The sequence below is a fragment of the Gavialis gangeticus genome, unplaced genomic scaffold, assembly GCF_001723915.1.
Source record: "Gavialis gangeticus isolate Ggan-Ray unplaced genomic scaffold, GavGan_comp1, whole genome shotgun sequence".
NCBI lineage: Eukaryota > Metazoa > Chordata > Crocodylia > Gavialidae > Gavialis > Gavialis gangeticus.
The window spans coordinates 29392212-29406322 of record NW_017729001.1 but is presented as its reverse complement, the minus strand read 5'-3'; the positions used below and the strand labels follow the sequence as shown (position 1 = coordinate 29406322).

The following is a 14111-nucleotide window of genomic DNA, read 5'->3' as shown; positions in this document are numbered from 1 at the left end:
GGTGCTGCCGGTGCCAGCGAGCTGCCTCCCCTGGGTGCAGGTGTGCAAGAAGTTGGTGCATCATTTGGGTGCTGAAGCCACACACCCAGCACCTTGTGAGGCTGCTTTTCACCATAGACCGTGCATACAGAGCACAACGCAGCAAACGCTGCAGACAGCCTGACCCCGTCATCCAACTTGGGCACTGAGCTTTGCTGTTGCAAGCCAGCTGCCCCCATGCTGGCAGGGGAACAAAGGGAGGCCTTGTAAACCCAGCTCTCCACTGCTAGTGCTTCAGTTCCTAAGCCCAAGCTAGGATCTGTTCAAGGCAGCCAGTGTATCGCACCCTGCTGAATATCACCCACCTGGAAACACAGACAGCAAGGGAAGACCAGATCCAGGGGAAGTTGTGCCATGTCAGCCACCCTCCATCTTTCTTCTTGCAAAGAGCAAGATGCTTGCTGGAACATGGCTGTGGACGAGGTTAGAAAATGATCCTCTTCCTCCAGCCAAGGTAGCAGGGGTCCTTTCAGAGTAAGGTGCCCAAGAGGGGTCTGCTATTGTGTCTGCCCCCCGATCGGGAGAGCCACCGCCTCCAGGGCATCTGTAGGGCCCAGGCTGTTTTTGCTGTGTGCACAGCTGGTTTTTGCTAGTGACGGGAAAGGCAGACTCAGTTCACTCCCCAGCAGCCATTGGGAAAGGCTCCGTGCTCAGATGCCACCCATCTGGATTTGTACAAGTGGGCCGGAGATAAGCCAGCTCAGGCTCTGTTACTTCCCCCTACGCCCTCCAACCTCAAAGCCAGCGAGATCCAGCCACCCCCACAAGGGAAGAACTCGTTTCCACGGGGGAGGCAATTATGCTAAGCTGGATCAGCGAATGCATTCAAGATGTTAGCACTTGTACCTTCTTGGAATAAGGGGAACCCTCTCACCCCAAATTCGTGAGGCCTCAGCTCATTTCTGGCTGTGACAAACTGGAGAGGGGATGTGATGCTCTTGGATCGTAGGCTGTGGGTAGTTCTCCAATGTGTCTGAGTACACGCAGACTAAAGAAACCAAATTTCGAAACCAGGTAGGTGCCTGTCTATGCAGATAGGAGCTTTGGGAAAGCCCACTAAGCACTTGGGTCTCCCAGCTCCTAAATACCTTGAAAAATTTAGCACCTGCTGGCAGTCGCCACAGATGGGACTTCTGCAGGCTTTTGAAGATGTCACCATTTCCCTTGTGCATCTTGGATATGATCTCCCCTGGCTTTCCTCGACGCGTGCTAACAACCCACTTCCAGCAAATTGGAAACAGGCAACTGCGATCCGTCTGGCTCATCTTGCCAGCCCTTGCCCCATGACAGGCCCGGAGCTATAAGCCAAGGAAAAGGAAAAAGAATGACCAACGCCGGACATTTTGTAATCAATGACTTTTTTTAATCTTTGAAAATGGAAGCAAATATTTGGACAGAATACTCTGCTCGCTCTATAAGAGCACATCTCTCAATACTTCGCTGGTTCTCTTCCGGGATATCACGGTTAAAAAAAAAAAAAGCTTCAGGCACTGACTCTGGCTGAGCCTGGCTAGGCATCATCAGTTCATTTAAATAAAATACAAGCTAGTAACTAAAAAAAAAAAAAACAAAATCAAGGAGGACCTTTCCCTGCCCCCTCTCCTTAAAACCGCCAACCTTGCACGAACGCTGCTTGGGCAGTAAAACCTGGCATTTCAGAAACTTCATTCCCATCGATTAAAAGAACAACACGTCCCTAGCGCACAACCCTGAAGTCAGACGTACAGATTGACATGGAGATTTCTACCCGGGAGGAGTCGTGCTCAGCTGTTTCACGAACGGCCCCCCCACAATCTGCTGCAGTGAAAAACCACCCAAATGTTCAGAGCGTGCTGAATGCCCGGATTGCAAATCCAACCTTTAGTCAAACTCCAGCAAGTTTTCTTCAATGCGCAAGGCGAAGGATGTTCGCCCTGCTGCTCTGCTCACTGCTTTCTTAAAGAAAAAAGATATACCCATCACTACCTTAATGAAGCTTTCCATCCTGTGGAACTGTACACGTTCTCTGTCCTTTCACATCAAATGGCTTGTGCTTCACCAGCTAACAACATCACTTGACTGTCCCAAAATGGTACGACTTCACATTGTCACAAACACTCACAGCCTTCCAGAACAGAGAATCCTTAATCGTTAAGTTTTGAACATGCAAATACAAGAAAACGGAGAACTTGAGAAAGTCTAGCTAACCTAGGGGAGAAGATGACCAGAGCGCGCTCTGGGAAGGAATGCAGACCCACCACATTCAAAGGCTGTCTTGTGGAGGAGACTCCCGAAGGGTCAGCTGGGCATGTTGGCATGTGTGTGTGCGTGCACGCACACAGGTGTATGTGTGGGGTGCACACCCTGCAAGCGTATGCAAATGTGCATGGATAAAGCTGCAGTGAGGCGACCCAAGGGTCGAATCTGAAGGCGGAAAGGGCATTTGAGACTCATCAGCTGACTTTCTGCTACGGGCTTTCCTCCGTCGCACAGGCCGGCTTCACGTTTGCCAAAAGGAATCAAATGTGTGTCGTTCCACCTCCCGCCCTCCCAAGCGCTGCTGGAACGGCTCGTCACGACGATGGGTGGGCTCCGCGGAGTTCACCGCCCATTGCAGCAAACCATGCTGGACCACGAGACATCTGACGTGCTTCAGCCCAACAGGTGTTGAACTTGGTCCAGCTGGAATACGAAGCAGGGGTCCCACTGTTTGTCACCTGGTGTCAAACACCCCTCTGTGTCGTACAGCGGAGCCTCTTGCACAGTCCTGCATCCAGGAAACCATACTGGGGAGGCTGACTTGTACATAACCTTTCACTGGAGGATCTCAAAGGCAACAAATGAATTGCGGGCCAAAAATAAACTTTGATTGCAACAGGGCTAGAGACAAAGGCCACTTACATCATGGGAAACCTTCAGTTCCCTGGGATAAGATTTTACTGTAGCTGGTGGGGTTGCAAGGCAGGAGTGGCAAAGGGAGAAAAAGGGGCTGGAGAGGTTGAGGAGGGTGGGAAGGATTGAGATCTGTCACACTATAATCACCCAAGCTGCTTTTAATGCTGCTTTGGAAGCAACCTCAGGACTGAAAGCTCTCACACCAGCATCAAAACAGGGGCAAAAGTACTGTCAGCTCACAGATTTAAATGCTTCTTAGCCTAGGAGTTACCGGGGAGCCTTGCTGCTCTAGTACAGATGAACAATATTCACTGGAACAGCCAGCATGGACAACTTGACTACAGGCTACCATCCCATCAGCTTGCAAGATGACCCTTCAGGGTATTTGGCTTAAGATATTTCATTGCACATCCTAAACCTAATGTTCAGGTGATAAATAACACAAACGTCTTTTGTGTAAATGCATTTAGGCCTTTAAAAAAAAAAAAAAGAAAAGAAAGAAAGAAAAGAAAAGAAACACAGCCAACAACACAACATGCCCTTGTGACAAGGTCAAAATAATCCAAAGCACGGGGCAACTGCAGAACAGCAACACGACTCCAGGACATGAGATCATCCCACTAGCACGCAGAAATAGGGAACGAGCTTTGTAGTGACTTGAAGCTACTTCACTCTGAAACAAGCAGGCAGCAGTGGTTGGGGACACATTAAAAAAATAAAAATAAAGGCAGTCAAGTCAGCTCAGACGGGTTTATGCAGGGTCTTTACAACAGCTTCGTCTACACCGCAAACAAAACGGATCCGATTGTTCAAAAGGAAAAAAAAAAGAACGCTCATACAAAATAGCTTCAATTTTGTCCTCTGAAACAGTATAAACACACACACACACACACACACACACACACAGACAGAGTCTCACGCACACACAGTGCTGCCCCTTCCAATTAAAGGAAAAATAAAACCAACCCACAAATACTGCAAAAATGGCATACAGGAAAAATGTAAAAAGTTATTTTGAGGGGGTGTGTTTGGGGTTTTTTTTGGCAACTTAAAAAACTCATTAAGAACAATATGGCATTGGTCCCTAATTCTATTTTTAAAACAAGCTATTTGGGCACTCGGTGGAAAGTTGGAATCATTTGTCCTCAAGAATTCAGAACACCTGCAGCAAGATTGTAAAAGTAGCACTTGATCTTTTAAGTCTGACAAAAAAAAAAAGTCACATAAAATCATTAAAACATCAGGAGGAAAAAAAAAAAAAAAAAAAAATAAAAAAAAAGGGGGAAAAAAAAAAAAAAAAAAATAAAAAAAAAGGGGGAAAAAAAAAAAAAAAAAAAAAAAAACCTCTCGCTAAAAAGCTTGGCTTTTAATCGTCGGCTTTCGTTGACCTTAATTTCGGAGGATGGTAAAGTTCGTATCACAATGCTGCCCAGTGCCGCTCGACGAACCTCGGAAATGGAATGTCTTCTTGAATGGCAGTGCCTCCCCCAGCCCTCCCGCAGCCCTGCACCCAGCTAACAGCTTGAGTTCTGCTCCCTTTGCTCTCTCCCGCCGGCGCTCAGTTTGCAATCTTCGCCATCTGCTGTTCTAGCTTGGAAATGCGCTCATCTTGATTGGAGATTGTGTCTTTTATAGATTTGAGCTCTTTCAAAATCTCGTCCAATTTGGCTTCATTTTGCTGGAACAAAGAAAAGCGCCGGTTAACGCTGCGGGGAGGGGCTCGGCACGCTCGCGTTTGGGGTTTCCAAAGCACGCAAAGGGTCTTGCCGATGCAGGGCTGCTGCGTTAAGGAGCGTGGTGCTCGCGGGCTAAAAGGCAGGGTTCGAACACAAGGCAACGTGCTAATGGCGTGGGTCTCGACGCAGGAAGACCCGTACTTCTGGTGGAATTAGTGCCCTCTTGGGAAAGGACGGGAAGGGTTGAGGTTTGCGCTTTTTGATAGAGCTCTGCTCATTAATAAGCACCGTTTTGGTCTCCTGACAAATGCTCTGAAAGGACTCTCACAACCAGCTACTGCTCTGGTGCATCAGGCCCAGCTCCCAGACCATGGGGCTCTCTCCTCAGGAGACCCACTTTGTCAGGGGTTGTTTTGCCTGATTTTCTGTGTCTGGCTTTAGATAAAGGATGGCCTCATCAGTGAAGATCCACGGCTCTTCACTTGATCAAGTGGCTCTCTTTGAATAGCTCATGAAACAAGCTTTGTCAGGGTCCACCGCCCCTGGGAAGGAACACAGAGCAAGATCTTCAAGGCCATGCCAGGTCCAGAAGACCCACCCTACCAACCAACACAAAATCCCTCTGCCAAAGCTGCCTTGAGGGAATGTAAATACCTCAGAACAGAGGATGGGCCAGATGCCAGGCCTGGCCTGGCCCTCCTGTGTCAAAGGTGCACAGGGACCCTCTCCAGCTACAGCTGATCTTGGATGTACCTCTCATGCAGAAAACCAACATCTCCAGCAGCCGCCTGACATGTCTCCTACACCCCGTGCCCATCCCTGCAGTAGGCAATGCTATTTCTACTGCTGCAGAGGCTTGGGGGCTCCAGCTGCATCTCAGACACCAAAAACGGGTGGCCCATGGCTTTTACTCACAATGTTTGAGGTGTCTACTGCTTTCTTTGGGGCGGTGATGAGGTCGCTCTTCTTGTTGGCGGCAGGTTTGTTGTCCAGTATGTTCTTCTTAACCACCTTGAGGTCCCTGTTTTTGCCGGGAATGTACCCATGTTTCAAGGAAATGAGGATCGGATCAGCGTTCTTCCCCTCGAACCACTCTTCTGCTTCCAGAGCCGCTTCCGGGCCAGCCGTGTCAGGATACAGGTCATCTTGGAAGAGGTCCGACTGAAAGCCAGAAGAGGACACAAATGGTCAGATGCTTTTGGCTGGAAGGCGCAAGGCGGCTTCCCTTGCCTGGCTGCCGGCGGGACTCACCTTTCGAGGGACCGTCATGATGATGGGCTCACACTTCCGCTCGTGGAGCTTGAAGAACCTTTGGAAGAAGGAAGAAGAGTTAGTTGCAGCCAAGCTGGTGTGGAGCACCACGGCTGGGCTCCATCTTTCTAGTCACCTTCAGGGCTGGGTCACACCCGTGCCGGCACCGGCATGACACGGGGGGCCCTGATACATGTCTACCTTCCCCCTCTGTCTTTATTACAGACCATCATCCATTAAGCCACTAAGATGGTCTCTCCTCCTTGTCATGGTTTGTTCACTTGGCAGTGATCTTTGTAAGCTATAGATTCATAGATTCATAGATTAAGGTTTGGAAGGGACCTAGTAGATCTTCTAGGCCGACCCCCCGCCAGGGCGGGAGAACAACAAAAAACCCCAGAAAGAGAAACGGGACTCAAATGAGTCCAGCCAGGTAGGCATCCAGCCTCTTCTTAAAGACCCCCAGGGTAGGGGCCAGCACCACTTCCCTTGGAAGTTGGTTCCAGCTCCTAGCCGCCCTAACTGTGAAGTAGTTTTTGCGGATGTCCAATCTATACCTCCTCTCCATCAACTTGTGCCCATTACTCCTTGTTATGCCAGCGGGCGCTAGGGGAAACAGCGTCTCCCCCAAACCCTTCTGGTCCCCCCTAGTGAGTTTATAGACGGTCACCAGGTCCCCCCTCAGCCTTCTCTTGTGGAGGCTGAATAGGTTCAGGTCCCGCAGTCTCTCACTGTAGGGTCTGCCCTGTTGTCCCCGGATCATGCGGGTGGCCCTCCTCTGGACCCTCTCCATATTGTCCACATCCCTCTTGAAATGGGGCGCACAGAACTGGACACAATACTCCAGCTGTGGCCTGACCAGCGTTGCGTAGAGGGGGAGGATCACCTCCTTGGCTCTACTCGAGATGCACCTGTGGATGCATGACAAGGTCCGGTCAGCCCTGCCAACCATGACCTCGCATTGTCGGCCCATGTTCATCTTGGAGTCAATAATGACTCCAAGATCTCTTTCTGCCTATGTCAGCATTTCCTAGCTCACCCAGCGCTGCTGTACTATTCAGGACCCAGAACCCATTTCTCTCCTAAGCTCAGACAGCCGCCTTTGTGTGCACGAGAAGATTTTTATTAGACAGCTGAAGAGACCGCTTTCACATGAAAGTCTGCAGAGATAAATGAGGTTTAGACTTGACCTGAGACTGACCCTGGGTTTTTAATCGAGGTGGACTGTAGCCAGTTTGCTCTGTCAGAAGCTGCTCATCAATTTGTTACGGTTCTAATTTGAACGCTGACCCACTTCCAGTTCAGTTCAGACTGTATTATCCCCAGGGCAGGTATCCATGGTATCGCGTGTCACTAGGAGCGAAGGCTACTGACAAAACAGTGGCAGGATGTGAAGCTGTCTCCTGCCTCCCTAACATGGGCTCTCTAAATCCATCTCTTGCTATCTAGGCTGAAAGGATCTTTTAGTGCTGCTTTGGGTGCCAAGTGGGTCTTTAGCTTGAGTGAGGTTACTTCACAGCACCGCACAGTGTCTCACACTGGAGCCGAACGCAGGATTCTTAAGCAGCAGAGACGTCATGGGCTGCCTTGCTGCTGCCTGCTCCTTCCACGGGTGCCTCTTACCTGGCAATCTCACACTTGTTCACATCAAGGCCCCTCTTTGGCATGAACCCCATCCCTCGCTGCGGCTCTTTGCTGCTGAAGGTATTGAGGTAGTGGACGTACGGGGATTCATCTGTAATCTCGAAGTAGCGAATGCTGCTGTCACCCTGCAAGAAATCAGAGAAGGAAAATTAGAAGGCCTCTGCTCCCTGCTAAGCAACAGGGGGTTAAGAACACACGAGTAGCTCCTTTCCCCTACAGGGCACCACAAAGCTAGGCTGGGGTCTCCTTTGGTTGATCTCTAGCTCTGAAGAGGAAATGTCCAGGCAACACATCAACTCCCTGCCTCCTCCTATATTTCCTGTGACAATGCAGAGCAGGCTGCAAAACATCAGGAGTCCAAAGCTGCCATGAGTGAGGCAATGCTGAAGAAGCATGCACACTGGGAAGGCAGCGCTGAAGGGGTTCAAATGCAACAGCCAGGGGAGCTTGTACTGCAAGGGAATATTCTCCCAGAGCCCGATAACCTGGCCTTCAAGCAGCCCTGTGTGAAAGGAGAGACACACCAGGAACAACTGTCCCATGAGTAATGCATGTTTTATAGCTAATTTCCTCCAGCTAAAGCTTCTATCGATCATCGGGCTAACAGGCCTCGTCCCGGCCTGCTCAGAACTGTCATCACCAGGCAAAGACCCATTACCCCATTATCGTAAAGCCGTGTAATGGTTGTCTGAACAGCATCTCACTGGCCTGTGGCAACGAACAGTGATATCAGCACCCCCTTGGAGACCAGGGACCTCCGCGGCTCATTTCCAGCTTCTACCCCAGCTACAGCAGGGATTGATGAGATAACTCCCTGCCTCAGTTTCCTCACAAGCAAACTGCGGCGGGGGGAAATGCTGCCACTTTTCCTAGAAAGGTATGGGAAGTGTCAGCTGTTTGCATGGCACTTTGAAAAGGGAAGTGCTGAGTGTTATCTGACAGCACAATATGGAGGCTTTCTTGTTGCAACAAGGATTTCACTGACAAACAAAAGCCTAATCAGCTGATGGCCGGCATGTGCGGTTGACAAGGACAGGAAACATCTGAGTCTGGGTGGAAGGAAAGGCTAATACTATGCGGTGCCCGGAGGTATTGGACAGGAGGCTGGAAACCATTATTCCTTGTTGGCTCCAGAGGGATCTAGGACTCCAGAGTCACAGCAGCACTGGGAAAGGAGTGTCCTTCGATAGCACAAAAATACTCCCTCTGCTAGCATGGATCCTAATCTTTAATCTTGCTCATCTTTGGCTACTTAGAAACCAGAGAAAATGAGGGTTGGAAGGGACCTCAGGAGGTCACATCTAGTCCAGTGCTTTTCAACTGGCGTGCCACGAGAAGTTTGGACTAACGAGAAGAAAGTTCTCCAGCCACCTAGTGCTGGTGAATAAGCCACGCCAATGAGATATTCAGAGAAGACCTGCGCGCATGTTGGCTGTGGAGGAGAGAGAGAAGCAGCCGATCAGAAGGGAATTCATCTACTGCATGTGTGATGGTTGTGGGGGATGCTCAGTTTGCAAGCCTCTGAACTGCTGTGCTGTGGATTTTTGCTGTGGCAATGAGCTACAAGGAGCTCATAAGTATAGGGATGGCAAATGGAAAATTTGTATTAATGTAAGTGTGCCTTGGGCTGGAAAAGGTTGGGACACACTGCTACAGTCCAGCTGCCTGCTCAAAGCAGGACCATCCCCAACTAGATCATCCCAACCAGGGCTTTGTCCAGCCGGGTCTTAACAACCTCCAAGGATGGAGAGTCCACCACCTCTCTGGCTAACCTGTTCCAGTGTTGTACTAATCTCCTTGTGATAAAGTTTTCCATAATATCTAACCTCAACTTCCCTTGCTGTAACTTGAGACCATTGGTTCTTGTTCTGTCATCTGCCACCACTAAGACCAGTCCAACTCCATCCTCTTCGGATCCACCCTTCAGTTGAAGGCCATTCAGTTTTTACTTCTCCAGACTAAATAAGCCCAGTTCCCTCCACCTCTCTTCACAAGTCGTGTGCCCCAGGTCCTGAACCATTTTTGCAGCCTTCCACTGGACTTTCTCCAATTTGTCCACATCCCTTCTGTAGTGGGGGCACCAAAACTGGACACGGGACTCTAGATGTGGCCTCACCAATGCAGAATACAGGGAAATAATCGCTTCCCTTGATCTGCCGGCAACACTCCTACCAATGCAGCCTAGTATGCTGTTAGCCTTCTTTGCAACAAGGGCACACTGCCGGCTCATAGGAAGCCTGCAGCACCTACAGCTCTGAAGGAGCCAACTTTAACAAAGACAAGTCTCATTTCCCAGTGACTGGCTCACAGGCATTGAAACTGGCCTTGCCACATGTTCAGTCATTTGCAAAGTGCATGACGGCACCCTCTACGTGCATCTTTGTTTAACATTAAGAGAGGGGTCATTACAGACCAACGTCAAGAAGAGAGGCAGGCCTGGGCAAAAGGAAAAAAGTCTGACTCATGTTCTTAGGCACAGCTCTGCTTGCCTAAATAAACCTTTCCCCAGATCAAGGTCAGATCAGAGGCTTTCCTGTAGTCTGGCTGGTTGGGATCTTGATAAATACTTAATAGAGTAAGGACACTCGCTTTCAATCCAGACACAAGGTCCCACAGGCCTAAACTCTCCTGCAGCCTTGAAAAATTCGTGAGGTGCTAGCTTTTGTTTCTCGAGGAGTGGAGAGATGAAACAGATTACAGCACTTTAAAGGGTGCCAGGGCAAAACTATGGTAACACTTTCATCTCTCAGCTCCTACCCCATGGCAAGATAAAAGGTAAACCGAGGCAGCTAACCCCTGAAATGAAACATGGTTAAGCTACCACGATACAGCTTCAAATTCTGTGGGTTAGAAATGGATGGACAAAGCAACTGCATCGGATCAGCAGATGCATGCTTAAAAGTGACAGTCGCTATTAAAGGACTGTAACTGTTCATCTGCCCACACACATTTTTTCCATCTTTGGTTTTGAAGGAAACGTTGTAGACAAGTTTCCTACGGAACAAATGATGCTGCGTGAATGAGCCTCACTAAATACTGCTTTCCTGGCCCCATGTGAGCACTAGGGCTGCAGCTGGCTGCAGTGCTACAACTTCAATGCCTTTGGACGCTGCTCTTTACCTTGCCGCACAAGTAAATGATATTGGTGTCTGGGTCGTAGAAGGGCAGCAGCACCCCGTTGCTGGTGTCCATTTCATGAAGGGCGATGGGCTCTTCCATATTTTTCTGCAAATGAGAATTTGAACCATACGATTAGAAAACAAAAACACCCCATTGTCGATGCGCTGCCTACATTCTTTGCAATTACAGTCACAGAGGGCTGATGCTTCTTCAAAGGGCCACGTGTTACAGCAGCTTGCGCTAAGCAATTACAGGCCGGTTGATTTCCAGATGTTAAAGCCCCAAAAGAGATCTGAGCCACAGTCATATTCTGAAGTCAGCTGCACAGATAAGGACCTACTGGTCAACTGTCGGCGGGGCACCATCTCAGGCTGGTACATGAAGTCTTTGGGGACAAAGTGGCCTTCTCCAAAGACCATTGCTCTTTTACGAATCACCCGATCTGTTCAGTGATAAATGCCACTTCCAGTATTGAGCTACATTCTTGGAAGGACACCAGAGTCCTCCTCCAAGCACAGGAGAGGTCATCTTAGTGACAGACAAAATGTTACACCCAACCATCCCAGTGATCTCCGTTGGTGTAACAAGGAGATGCTGGATTAGACACCTGGAGGAAGGGGGACTACAACCCCACCATCCAAACTGAAATGTCACAAGCGCTGGGAGGCCCATTGTGGCCAGGAACTCAACCTGACACAGGGCTACAATTCACCAAAAGGAAGAGCAGTCGAGCAGGGCACATACTGGATTCCACAGGGCAAGCTGCCGCTCGCTCATGCGGCTGAAGCCGGTGGTGAAGATGTTGCCGTCGGAGAGGAAAATGGCTCTCATGGGTCGCGCTCCCTCGTGGGCCTTATCTTTCTCCTGCAATAAAAGTGTGGGGAGAAAAAGCACTTTCAGCATCAAACAGAAATCCCAACATGTCAGAGATGAACTCAAATTTGATTTGGAGTTGCCTGGAATCCCACGGCTCAAAGAGATCAAACATGTATCCCAAGGTAGTCAGTGTTACACCAGCACAAAATAAGCAGTGAACAGATGAGACAAAAAACAATAAAAATAAATTAAAAATTAAAATCAAACTTCCCCTTGAATCTGGGGTAAAAGCTACCGGTGTAAATTTATATTGCTTTGAGTTTCATCTGTCCATGTCATGGGCAGGTGTCTGCTCACCTGGCACCTAGTGCTGAGATGCAGTACTGGCTACCCCAAGACAGCTGCACGTGTGCCCCCTCTTGATGCGTACCATTCCCCTATGCAGCCAGAGAAAAGTGACCCACGCACCAGAGCTCAGTGCTCAAGGGGAGGCATTAATTACTAATGTACAAGAGAAGCGGCAGCTGCTCAGCTCCACTTTCCCTAGCAGGCAGCATCACACACTGTTAAAAGCAGGATCAAAACAAAATTGATTTTTGAGCCATGCCATAGCCCATGCCAATAAAACAGGCAGGCCACTAACTTACCATTGGCAGCCTCAACTCCAGTACCACAATTGTGCATGAAATTAGGTGTGAAATTATATTGGTGCCATTTTAAAAACTGGACTTCAAATATAGGTAACTCCAGCATGAACCTTAATCAAGGGAGACAAAATCCTACAGGACCTCTCCCCTTCCTGTAATTTTTCCGGGTTTAAGCAAAAATCTCAGCCACACACTCCCCCCCCGCCACCACCACCACAGTCTCTTCTCTAGATGCTGTTGCAAAGCACCCGTGGCTGGGAAACTACATTGATTTTACAACGCCGCACATACTCACAGCAACGATTTCTTGTTTCCGGGGGTCGATGACCCGGACTTTTTTGTCCTTGGAAGCTGTGCAGATCAGGCTGCCGTTGCGATTCCAGCTTACATTGTAAATCATGTCCGAGTGCATGTCGTCCAGGTTGATGAGGGGTTCGCCCGTCCCCACGTTCCAGATGATGACTACGTTATCGCAACCTGGAGGAGGAAAGCAGCTATATATGAAGCACCCGAATATTGGCACGTGCAGCACACAGGCCCGCCTTTAATGCGTTTTAAAAGCCATTTCCAGCTGTCTCCCTTCTCTGGAGGAAGCAGCAACTCAATCTGCAGCCTGCTTCACTGCAAAGGCTCCCCAGAACAAAGAGACTCATCAGTTCACATGGCTTTAAGATGTGCTGCCAGTGTTTCCCTAGCACAGCTCTGTCATGACCAGAAGAGGACTGCTCTCCTTTTAAGAAGACATCTAGCTGAAAACATCCAAACCAGAACTGTTGCTGCCTACACGTGCATTTGAGATGAGGGGGTGTGTTTGACGGGAACATCACGGCACGCGGTCAATGCCACACAAGACTCGGAAGAGACGGCCCCACGGTGCAGAGTGGCGCCTTCAGGCAGCCTCATGCCATCTCTTCCCAGCTCCTGCGATTCAAGAATAAGAGGGGACGGATTGAAACGTGTAAGCAGCTCCGGGAGAATTCACGCAAAACCTTTAATGAGGATTATCAGCGGATTAGGGGGATAAAAAATTGATATAAATTAGTAAGCAGGACATGAAGACTATCTGAATAGCTGAGTGGCAGGCTGCAGAAAGGCCAGTGCCGGCTGTTGCAGAACATTTCTATTTGCTTCAGTGACGATGGTGCAGACCAGCTGGGGGAACAGCCTATGGAAACTGCTTTGGTCCATGTTGTGCTCAGCTCAGTGGGGCTTTTATGGATCTACCTTGGCCAAGAATACCCTTGACAACCAGGGGCAGAAGGCAAAGTACCACTTCTGGGCATTTCAGCTGCCTGCTACATCACTGAGCTTGCATTACCCCCAAACCATGTGCTGCACCTGATCTTTGGCCGGGGTCCGTCCAGAAACACGGCCACCCCAAAGGCTTCCCTCATGTCCTCCCACATCTCTGCCACGAGCTCTACAGCTTGACAGCCCTTGATTGCTATCCCTACCGCACTTCCAGCTTCCATTTGGCCCCTGGTTGTGAGAGCAGAGGCTTTCACCGAGCAAACGGCCTTTTCCATGCTGGCGAGAATGCTCTGCACACATGCAGCATGTGTCGCCTTCAAAGCACCCTGGACACATGGGTATCGGGTCCCTCCACATGGGAAGGAAGTGATGGCCAGGTTTTGTCCTGCACCCAGTTGCACTGCAGGCATCTCAGCCCCTTGTCTGCCTGCCATCCTCCCCCGCCCCCTCCTGCCTCTTCCCCACAGCATCCATCTTCTGCCATAAAGACTGACTCGTGAGCTGCTGAGCCCCGGCTGGGTCCTGCAATTCAATGTGCCAATGCACCACGACCGCACCCCCAGCATGGCAAGGGGAGACACCAAAGCTCATTTAGGAAGGAGGAAACTCAGTCTCCTCCCCGAACCCCCATGGGTCCCCACAGTGCCATGCTCCCAGCTGGAAATGCTCAGCCTGAAACCCTCGATGCCTGGCCTAGGATGCACCATATGAATGACTCTGGGTCCTCAGATGTTGAAAGGCTTCTGGGGAAAAGCCTCAGGGCCCCTGCCTCTTAGAAAATCGCTTTTGTGCC

The 14111-nt window shown here is 49.7% G+C and overlaps 1 protein-coding gene across 1 annotated transcript in view; it reads right to left on the bottom strand.

The window, feature by feature from the left end:
- Nucleotides 1–4258: 4258 nt before the first annotated feature.
- Nucleotides 4259–14111, bottom strand: part of CORO1C (coronin 1C) — a 57744-nt gene continuing 47891 nt past the window's right edge. Inside the window, exons 5-11 of the mRNA XM_019507202.1 lie at nt 12363–12544; nt 11349–11468; nt 10605–10709; nt 7464–7609; nt 5841–5898; nt 5505–5750; nt 4259–4591 (exon numbers count right to left, since the gene is read on the bottom strand). Coding sequence (XP_019362747.1) covers nt 4472–4591; nt 5505–5750; nt 5841–5898; nt 7464–7609; nt 10605–10709; nt 11349–11468; nt 12363–12544 — 977 coding nt within the window. The 3' untranslated portion in view covers nt 4259–4471. The remainder of the gene's footprint in view (nt 4592–5504; nt 5751–5840; nt 5899–7463; nt 7610–10604; nt 10710–11348; nt 11469–12362; nt 12545–14111) is intronic.